The sequence below is a fragment of the Gymnoscopelus braueri genome (assembly GCF_963280865.1).
Source record: "Gymnoscopelus braueri genome assembly, chromosome: 16".
Taxonomy (NCBI): domain Eukaryota; kingdom Metazoa; phylum Chordata; class Actinopteri; order Myctophiformes; family Myctophidae; genus Gymnoscopelus; species Gymnoscopelus braueri.
The window spans coordinates 45510294-45521963 of NC_137616.1; the positions used below are offsets into that span (position 1 = coordinate 45510294).

At 37.9% G+C, this 11670-nt stretch overlaps 1 protein-coding gene across 1 annotated transcript; it reads right to left on the minus strand.

Moving 5' to 3' along the window:
• Positions 1–8: 8 nt before the first annotated feature.
• On the minus strand, positions 9–9436 carry LOC308103015 (receptor-interacting serine/threonine-protein kinase 3-like; the record flags this gene model as incomplete). Its single annotated transcript, XM_080452867.1, has 9 exons — positions 9–25; positions 2795–2926; positions 4296–4335; positions 4653–4735; positions 5289–5447; positions 5802–5857; positions 5954–6099; positions 8278–8617; positions 9294–9436. The coding sequence occupies 9 exons, from the start codon at positions 9434–9436 to the stop codon at positions 9–11; spliced, it is 1116 nt and encodes a 371-aa protein (XP_080308993.1).
• Between the last annotated feature and the right edge of the window lie 2234 nt (positions 9437–11670).

Here is an 11670-nt window from a genome sequence, read left to right on the forward strand (position 1 = left end):
ATACACTGCTACTCTTTTGGAGCGCCTAGAGGGACGGACAGGGAGGCGAGTCTGCTTACTATTGTGTTTGACAATGTATCTGTCATCATCACAGAACAGACTCCAGGACTTATCATTGAATCCAAACAGAGAGTCATGACCATCTCCTTTCCTACTGATTCCTCCATAAGTCACTGCTATAGAAACCTCTCTATGCCTCTCTACCTCCCAGTAACAGGGTCCAGTCAGACCCTCTGTACACAGAACCTGATCCCAGTAATCAAACCTGTCAGGATGATCAGGAGGAGGAGGACCTGTCCTCCTCCGTGTCACCACCATGTTGTTCTCAGACAGAGAGAGGTCACTGTATGCTGTGTTTGTGTCCAGTTTGAGATGAGAGAAATCTGATGAGAAAATAACACAATAAACATTAAACACATCATTCACTGAGTGACACACATATACACACACACACACACACACACACACACACACACACACACACACACACACACACACACACACACACACACACACACACACACACACACACACACAGAGAGAGAGAGCCTTCTATCAGCTAGCATGCTAGCTAATGCAACGTAGGCAATGCAAACGGCTTGGGGTAAAGACTACCATGATCCCCCCCCCACCCTTTTTAATCATTTTAACCCATTAAAGCCTGGAACGAAGCTGTGTCATTTTAGATGTCTTTGGCTATTCAAAAATAGCAGATCTACAAGCTCATAGCGCGGCACCGAGTGCCGCGCTATGAGCTTGTAGATCTGCTATTTTTGAAAAATCCTCAACATTTTGTGCAAATATTTGAAAATATATATATTTTTAAAGGGAGCATTTGTAACTCAAATCTTTGCTTCATGGTGGTCCCTGGAACAAAATATTTTGGGATGGGGGGTCCACGGCCAAATACATATAATTTTGGGGACATGAAAAAGTTTGAGAACCAGTGATATTATAGCAACATAAGTTTTTCAGAAAACTGTTAGGATTTAGGAGACATTTGTAGAATCCCCCAGAAGCAAAGATTTCAGTTACAGAAATGTTCGCTTTAAAAAAAATAATATATATATCCAAAGATTTGCACAAATCTTCACGATTTTTCAAAAATAGCAGATCTACAAGCTCACTCGGTGCCGTGCTATGAGCTTGTATATCAGCTATTTTTGAATAGCCCAAATAAATCTTAAAATTTACAGTCTTTTTCTTTGAGTGAAAGTAATCAACATATACTTAAAGTATTAAAAGTAAAAGTACTCATTTCACAACTTTTTCTTTTTTTCCAGAAGTTTTCAAAATGTGTCAAAATATTTTGAATAAAGCAGATCTACAAGCTCACAATCTGATGCATTGTGAGCTTGTAGATAAGCTATTTTAGAATAGCTGAAGGCTGAAGTATGAAATAGGGTTGAAGTGGTTAATACATGTTTTGTAACAATAATCTAAATGTAAGTAACTAAATTAATAATTATAGTGAAGTAAAAAAGTATAATATCTGCTTCTGAGATGTAGTGGAGTAGAAGTAGAAAGTAGTAAAATAAACTATTTTTGTGTATTCTGATGGCAATAGTTTTACTTTTACTCAAGTAAATTGTTGAATATAGGACTTTTACCTTAACAGAGTATTTCTACATTTTGGTATTAATACTTTTACCTATGTAAACAATCTGAGTACTTCTTCCAACACATAGTCTGTCAGGTAGAAACCTTGTAAGTCCAGACTGTTACTTTACAGGAAAAAGAAACTGATCCAATGTAGTTATTATTTATTATTAATTAACAGGGGGGTCCCCACATGATTTTGGGGGGGTCCCCAGATGACAGTGAAGTGACAATTTAAGGATTTTTAATACCTTTTTAATACCTAAAATTGTGAAAATAGCCGATCATTGTGAGGCGTTGTGGACTTGTAGATCTGCTATTTTCACAATATTTATCTGTGGAACCGAGTCAAACTAAATGTAATGCCTCAACTCCTAAGATTCTAAGTGCTTGTCATGGAGGGGGGTCCCCAGTTCAAATATGATCATTTTGGAGGGTTCACAGTTCAAATATGATCATTTTGGGGGGTCCCCAGGTTCAAATATGATCATTTTGGGGGTTCACGGCCTGAAAAGGTTGAGAACCACTGCTCTATACTACAGTTTTTCCCTCTATACTCCAAATATCTTTGTCAAAGATAAAAGATCTACAAGCTCACAACACGTCATAACATGATGCGTTGTGAGCTTGTAGATATTTTCCATGAATGTTCACGTATTAAGAAATGCCAAAAACCTTAAGGAGGGGAGGAGAGGAGAGGCGAGGAGAGGAGAGGAGAGGAGAGGAGTACACCCTGGAACCCCTTCAAGGACCCCTGGGGGTCCCAAAACCCCACCACTGGTCTACTGGTATCCAAACAATGTCACTGTATGAAGGGTTTGTGTAAAAGCAGTTTACTGATCACCATGTACTCACGTTTTAAATAGTCCTTCCTGTTTGTGCTCCCTGGAGGCACTGATGGTGAGTTATTGACTGCAGACTCTGTAAACACAAGAAGTAATTTGATATCATGATCTAATCTACAAAGTATGCATAAATTAGTGCGTTTGGAAATACAAACTATCGGAATGGAATATGCAAAAATCTGATTGATACATCTGGATCACATGACTCCAGAGATCATGTGTATTCATTCATGTGAGTTTTGAGCAAAACAAATGACAAAATAAATAATATGCACGAGCAAGTACTGTGTTTTGAAATGAATTGTCCAGGCTTCAGATCATCATCAACATTTAAATAGAAATAAACATACTTGGAGCTGTTGTGGGATGGAGAAGAGCTGTGGGTCTGTAGACAACTCTGGTCCTCATTGGTCCTGGTGTATCTGCCTGTGGAACTGGTTTGGTTGGAGGTCTGTCTTCTGTTGCTTTAGTGGCAGCATGACCTGGACACACAGAGATTAAAATGCCACCAGTTGTCCAACTATTTTATTTGCTTAATTTAAAATATAACCAGTAGTTTCAGATCTATTAAAAAAAGTGTATTTGTTTGTCATGAGTAGTTCCAATGCTTTGATGTCTATATAATTAAATTAAATTATATAGTTAAGAACTTAAGAACATAATGTGAATATACAGCACGCAACATGCTGGCAAATATTTAACTGCTCTCAGGAAATTAAATTGATTTAGGCCAGGGGTGATGCAACTTTGATGATGTAGAGGGCCACTATTTTTCCACACTCACTCCAGAGGGCCACATTGCATAATGCTGTCGGGCCATTCGCACAAAAGTAGCACAAATAGCCGATCTACAAGCTCAAAACGCGTTGCAGTGCGACACGTTTTGAGCTTGTAGATCTGATATTTTTGCTATTTTTGAATTGGAATCCTGATTTTTTTTTCTTTGCTGTTTTCATACTTATGTTAACTATATGAACTTAAATACAAATACATTGGACATAAAAAAGACAATAGAGTTTTAATACTAGTCATTAAGCTACTAATATAGACTGAAGTAATTAAAGCGGGTCATGTTTGCATGTTTGGAATTGTAACAGCTGAAATCAATAATATATCACTATTCTGATATTAACCTGTGGGCCGCATTAAGTGAAGGTGGGGGCCGCATGTGGCCCCCGGGCCGTCAGTTGCCCATGTATGGTTTAGGCCAACCGGTTACAAGATAAATGGACAACAGAGCCTTTTCTCCTCTTTAACCCATTAAGACCGGCAAGGAAACGCATCTGTGTCATTTTAAGATGTCTTTGGCTATTCTAATAATAGCTAATAATAGCAGATCTACAAGCTCATAGCGCGGCACTCGCTTGTAGATCTGCTATTTTTTTGAAAAATCATGACAATTTGTGCAAATCTTTGAATATACATTTTTTTAAAGTAAACATTTGTAACTCAAATCTTTTGCTTTTGGGGGGTCCCTGGAACTAAATATTTTACAAATGTTTGCTTTAAAAATATATATATTCAAAGATTTCCACAATTTTTCAAAAAAATAGCAGATCTACAAGCTCATAGCGCGGCACTCGGTGCCGCGCTATGAGCTTGTATATCTGCTATTTTTGAATAGCCAAATAAATCTAAAATGACAGATCGTTCCAGGATTGAATGGGTTAAGCAATGTGAATTAATTTAGTCATTATACACAAACTAAAGTAAAGAATCACAGTCATGGAACCATCCCTATAATAATAATTATTATTATTATATCCCTATTATGAGCCCATAGTGTTCTGTGATGTTTACAGGAACCTTGGATGGGAGTTAAATAGATAGTTTTTGCATTAATTTACGTACCTGGTGGTCGTACACACTCCTCCTGTCTGTTCACAGAGTCCTGGAGTAATGACATTACACACATATTAGAGTACTGATTACATTTAAGGACACAAGTACAGAAACTCATTTCCAACAATGAATAAACTGATAAAGCCTGAGTTTCTTTATCACAATTTTAACTTCACAACTCACACTTCCAACTTGTGTTGGTATGTTGGCAAGAAAAATTATACGTATAAGTGTTTCTGAGATGTACAGTTAAAAATCATAAAGTCACAAGTAAGGCCTTTTTCATAAAATGTTATAGTGGGCTTCCATCAATGAACTACTAAAAGTTGTTAGTTTGAAAACAGAGCTAGAAAAATGTGTACCTACCAACTTTGTCAAGGTTTCATTGACAGCAGCTTTGATTCCCTTCTGATGCTTTGAGAAAACACGACCTGTCACTTCAGTGCATCCTGAAAAGAAAACCACCATGACAGGACAAAGATGTAAATGACCAGAATGATGTACCTCTGTACCAGCGTGAATGTTGTGTTTACATAACAAGTTACAATATACACTAGGTCTAATTCCTTCACATGAATTACATGTATGATTTTTTTTTAAATCTGTTTAGAAAGTACAATTGGACTGTATAAATCATATTGACAAAGTATTTTAGATATATTTTGGCGACGAAACAATATCCTGCTTGAATCCTGCTCTCTTTCAGCTACAGAAAGTGCCGGCATGGCGATCTCAGAGAATCTGAATCTGGCTTTCTTTTCTACCAAACAAATTACATTTTATAATCTGTATAACGTGTACACAATATACTTGTTTGTGTTTATATCATACAGTATATTTGAAGTTTTTAAATGTACAAAACATGACAGAAATATATTTTGGACACATTATTGAAGTGTTTGAAGTCAATTAACATTGAGCAGGAAGCTCGTAGTGTGCTCCCATTTCATGACTTTCCCTAAAAACGTTATATCCGTAGAATGTATAAGAATGTAAATTCACCTCTGAATGTGGGCCTCTTAGTGGGATCCTTGTCCCAGCACCTCTCCATGAGGTCAACTAGCTCGTCTAATCCATCTGCTTTGCTCTGATCAATTGTGTGAAGATCAGGTCTCTGTCCCTTATTAATAATCCTGAATATCAGCACATTACGATTCACCCCTACAACAAATACAGAACAGATATTTGTGCGTGCGTGCGACTGTGCGTGTGCACGTACATGCGTGCGTAAGGTTTGAAATATGAATACATACAGTAGGTATGCATGAGTACTGTACATAGTGGTTGTTATGTACATAGTGGTATAAATAATAATAATAATAAATGTATTTGTTTAATAGCACTTTTCTCAAAGCTTACAGATTGCTTTACACAGCAAATATGACAAATAAAAACAGAACGTTGAAAGGCTCATAACTAAATATCACAAATCAAGCATGTTGATTGTAAGTGAAATTCCTTTTTCTACAACCACTTAGTTCAAACTCCATTCACATGAAACAGTGGATCATTTACCTGCTGGATAGGGCTCCCAATTTCCAGTGAGAAGGGTCCAGAGGAGCATGCCGTAACTAAATACAAATATGTTAAAAAAAAAGGTTTGAAACTGTTTTCACATAATAAATAAATGTAATGACTATATCAACAGCATTCCTTCAAGAGTTTACCTGTAAATATCATAAGAGCGGACAGGACGGTAGTCGTCCTGTTCAAAGGCCTCTGGGGGAGTGTAGGCCAGAGTGCCTCCTTCATCACCTTTGTTGCTGGTATTCAAAACACTGGTGGACACCATAGACAAGCCAAAATCAGCTATCTGTTAAAAGAAAGAGAGAGGATAAAAGAGCATTTTAGGGCTTCCTGCTTTGATTTAAGCCCAGTGAAGAGAAGAAGTGAGGACAAATGGCATGGCAATATGCATCATGGTCTGAAATCTGAATCAAACCCTTGAGGTTACGTTGTGAATTGATAGAGCAAAGTGGGTGCTCAATATTTTTTTTTTTTAAATCATTGTTTTTCAGAATCACCATTTTACACAAATGTGGTCGCGGCTTTACATGATAGATATAATAAGGCATAATAATAGTCATCATCATAATCAGAGTTGTCAGGGAGAAAACAATGAAATCATAAATAATAATAATAATATAATGGGGATTAACCAAATTATCATATTCACAACAATATGTAAAAATCACACCCTGTGTGAAGTGGGCGGTGTCTTGCTAGCTAATCACAATACTGAATGGAGTCAACCAATCATGTACAAAAAAATAAATACATTTATTGAAACACTCTTTATGATGGAAGAAACCATAACTTGAAAAAAACAATTTATGTTTTTTTTCAAGTTATGGTTTCTTATATAGGGCTATGCACATGTGTCATGTGACACTGGCCAATCACAGTCCTGAATAGACTGTGATTGGCCAATCACAGTGCAGGATAATTGTACAAATTACTTTTTGGCCAATCACAGCGCAGGATAATTGTACAAATTTCCAAACCTCACTTATAGGGGCGGTTTCACTGCCCAAAAAGAGAGATACATTGACAATGATCATCCACAGTAATTAGATAATAATAATAATAATAATAATAATAATAATAATAATAATAAATACATGTCATAATAAAGACATAATAATAGTAATTACATAATTACAGTTCATGTATTATGCACTAGACCTATTAAAGGAGAATTTCGCCCTAGGCGTTTCCTTACCTTTATTTGAGGTTGTAATCTCATCATACGTGTGGTCCGGGACCCCCAGTTCATAACGAGTGATGTTATGATTTCGAAGACCCCGTCCCCCACAGCACAGAACAGGAGTTTTTAGTTCTTGGCTAAATCGGGTTATTTCTGTCTCTGGAAATATTTTTTTCTTGTATATATCTGTAGTGTGTGGTCCGTCTGATGTCGGTGCTATGCTATTGCTACACGGGCGCCGCCATTACTGTTTACAAATCTAATTTTTACTGAAATCACGTTTGAAATCTCGTCTCGAGATACTTCCGCCTTCCGTCCGGACCAATGGCGGGCGGAAGTATCGCGAGACGAGATTTCAAACGTGATTTCAGTAAAACAGATTTGTAAACAGTAATGGTGGCACCCGTGTAGCAATAGCATTCTAGCGACATCAGACGGACCACACACTACAGATATATACAAGAAAAAACTGTTTTTGAGCGACAAGAAATAAAAACTCCTGTTCTGAGCTGCGGGGGGCGGGGTCCCCGATATCACAACATCACTCGTTATGAACTGGGGGTCCCGGACCACACTTATGACAAGATAACAACCTCAAATAAAGGTTAGGAAACGCCTAGGGTGAAATTCTCCTTTAAGTGTGTGTGTGTTAAATGTGTTTCTTGCTTGGCAACCATAGAAACCTGTATATGCCCTAAATATAAGCTCCCATAGTAACAGAGACAGATATTATAATACAAAAAGGTTATTCAAAGATCGTTCAAAGGGGGGAAAGATAGAGACATGTTTAGCCCTCAGTAAACAAGGAACCCTTTCATTCTATTTATTTGGGCAATATTCATATTTTTCAAGTAATTCAGAAAGGGGTTCCAGGAAACATAGAATGGGTCTTTTTGACCTCGAGATTTTTTCCTGCTTTTGCCAATTTTCTTTATTGATATAAATCAATTAAAAAGGGACCTGAATGGATACACACGTGGGCGTGCGCACCCACGCACACGTGTGTGTGTGTGTGTGTGTGTGTGTGTGTGTGTGTGTGTGTGTGTGTGTGTGTGTATGTGTGTGTGTGTGTCTGTGCGTGGGTGCATGCGTGTGTGTGTGTGTGTGTGTGTGTGTGTGTGTGTGTGTGTGTGTGTCTGTGTGTGGGTGCATGCATGTGTGTGTGTGTGTGTGTGTGTGTGTGTGTGTGTGTGTGTGTGTGTGTGTGTGTGTGTGTGTGTGTGTGTGTGTGTGTGTGTGTGTGTGTGTGTGTGTGTGTGTGTGTGTGTGTGTGTGTGTGCATACCTTGACATCTAAGTAGGCATCCAGTAGTACATTGTCTGGTTTCAGGTCCGAGTGCACAACCGGTGGCTTCTTGCTGTGAAGGAAGTTCATGGCCACGGCCACCTGGTTGGCCAGACGGAAAGCCAAGGGCCAGGGTGGAGGCCCAGCCAGGGCCTTCTGGAGGGACAGCAGGGAGCCTCCCTCCATCAGCTCCATTACTATACCCTGCCTCTTGATATAGCCCAGATCAGGGACAGGGGGAATGCCCTGGTACATCCCATAGACCCTGGGCACAAACTGATGGGCGACAGCGTCCATGTGACGAGCCTCTCGCCCCAGAGCGGTGGACAAGGTGTCAGAGCTACAGTTTAGGAGGAGAAAGACAGCAGTTGGAATCAGTGGTGTAAAGTAACTAAGTACATTTACTCAAGTACTGTACTTCAGTAAATTTTTAGGCACTTTTACTTTACTGGGGTATTTTCAATTGTCTATACTATTACTTCTACTCCACTACATCTCAGAGGCAAATATTGTACTTTTACTCCACTACAATTATTTGAAAACTTTAGTTACTTTGCAGATATACATTATTACGTTATAAAACATACATTAACCACTTCAGCCCTATTTTATACCTAGGCTATTTGAAAATAGCAGATCTACGCGACGCGTTGTGAGCTTGTAGATCGGCTATTTTCAAACATTTTTGTACTTTTACTTTTGGTACTTTAAGTACATTTTGATGCCAATACTTTTGTACTTTTACTCAAGTAAATTTTTTATTCTGGACTTTTACTTGTAACAGAGTATTTCTATATTGCAGTATTGATACTTTTACTTAAGTAAAGAATTTGAGTACTTTTTTCACCACTGGTTAGAATCCAGTTATGTGAGGCTGACTTTGATAGGACTGAATATTATGAAATATGTGATTGATTAGTGTGAAAGAATCAACCATGTTGCTGATAAAAGTCCTGTAATAATTGCTTTTTTTAAATATCATTTTTAATATCATATCCATATCATATCCATCATACCCAACATGAAGCAGCTTGATGGCAACGTCAAAGCCCCAGTCCTTGTGGCTGGCCTTGTAGACACATGCAAAGCCCCCTGAGCCCAGCTCTTTCCAGTTCTCCAGACTTTCATCGCCAATCGTCTCTCTGTCCTGGGCTGCCATCTCTCACCAAAGGACGGAACCACCAAAGATTCAAATCTAGAGGGCAGTAAGGTATAGGCAAATTAATATGACATCTTTCCATACTAAAGCAACCAATTATCACATACACGTACAGTACTTGTCTGCTGACAATGAAGCGTTCAATGACAACGTTTCCTCTGGCGATAGGGTTGCATAGTGCTGATGCTGACGCATCTCTGTCATTTTAGATTTCTTTGACTATTCAAAAATAGAAGATCTACAAGCTCATAGCGCGGCACTGAGTGCTGGTCGATTCTACAAATGTCTTCTAAATACTAACAGTTTTTTGAAAAAACTTGCTATCAAACCTTTTCATGTCAAGGACCCCCAAAATGATATGATTTTGCCACGGACCCCCATCTCAAAATATGTCGTTCCAGGGACAGGCACTCGTTTTTGGGGCCCTGGGGCCTTTGCCAGGGTTTTGACTGTGTGTGTGTGTGTGTGTGTGTGTGTGTGTGTGTGTGTGTGTGTGTGTGTGTGTGTGTGTGTGTGTGTGTGTGTGTGTGAGAGAGAAATACTCAGTGGTGGAAAAAGCACTATGTTTTTTTACTTAAGTAAAAGTATCAATACTGCAAAGTAGAAATACTCTGTTACAAGTAAAAGTCTGGAATTAAAAATAGTCTTGAGTAAAAGTACAAAAGTATTGGTATCAACATGTACTTAAAGTACCAACAGTAGAAATACTTCTGCTTAAGTATGATAAATGTCGCATTTCAAGTTCTTCAAATTAATGAAAATCTTTAGAAAATAGCAGATCTACAAGCTCACAATGATTCGCACCGTGACGTGTTGTGCTATTTTCAAAGAGCCAAAGCTTAAATAGGGCTGAAGTGATTAATGTATGTTTTGTAATAACATATATATATATCTTTTTTTATTAAGTTTTCAAGTAATTGTAGTGGAGTAAAAGTACAATATTTTCCTCTGAGATGTAGTGGAGTTGAATAAAAGTACTGAAATTTGTAAATACTACAGTACTACAGTAACTACACAAATCATGCAATTAATCGTGATTAAAAATTGTAATCGCTTGACAGCACTAATAAAGTAACTGAGTACATTTACTCAAGTACTGTACTTAAGTACAATTTTGAGGTATTTTATACTTTACTGGAGTATTTCCAATGTTCTGTACTTTTACTCATACTCCATTACATTTCAGAAGCAAATAATATACTTCTACTCCACTACAATCATTTGAAAACTTTAGTTACTAGTTACTTTGTAGGTTTTGGTTATTATCACAAAACATACAGTAACCACTTCAGCTCTATATACATTTCGGCCATTTTAAATAGCAGATCTTCAAGCTCACGATGCGACGCACTGTGAGCTTGTAGATCTGCTATTTTTGAAGTGGCCGAAATGAGGACATTCTGCACAATGTATACTTTCTACTTTTGGTACTTTAAGTACATTTTTATACAAACACTTTTGAACTTTTTACTCAAGTAAATTTTGAATTCCAGACTTTTACTTGTTACAGAGTATTTCTACAGTATTGATACGTTTACTCAAGTAAAAATAATAAGTACTTTTCCCACCACCGCCCAAGTTACAAACCACTCAACTCCCCCAAATCCCCTCCATATATATTCGGTTCCAAAAGGAAATCAAGACTTACCTGTGTGCTCTGTTCTGTGTGAGAAGATGTTATTCCTGTGTTCTGTAGAAGCTGTGTGAGAAGAAGATGTTATTCCTGTGCTCTGTAGAAGCTGTGTGAGAAGATGAAGGAGAAGAGGTTTCCTTCAGCTTGATGCACAGGGTGAAGAAAGAAATGAACTGCATGCAGTGTGTCTCCCTGAAGTTTGTGGTTTGGTTTGAATAACCGGTCAGGGTGCATTCAGTTGACCCAGAGGGCTGTTAGTGAAACCCACCCTGAGGGCCCAAACGAGAAAAGAACCTTTGCTTTGACTTAAAGGAATACTTCACCCCTCAAAAAATATTTTCTGTCAATTACTTGCTGTGTGATGTGTGTTTGTCTCAGTGGTGGAAAGAGTACTCAAATGTTTTCCTTTAAGTAAAAGTATCAATACTGCACTGTAGAAGTACTCTGTTACAAGTAGAATTCCGGAATTCAACGTTTACTTGAGTAAAAGTACAAAAGTATCGGTATCAAAATGTACTTAAAGTACCAAAAGTAAAAGTACTAACACGTTTGAAAATAGCGGATCTACAAGCTCACAACGTGTCACGATGCGACGTGTTGT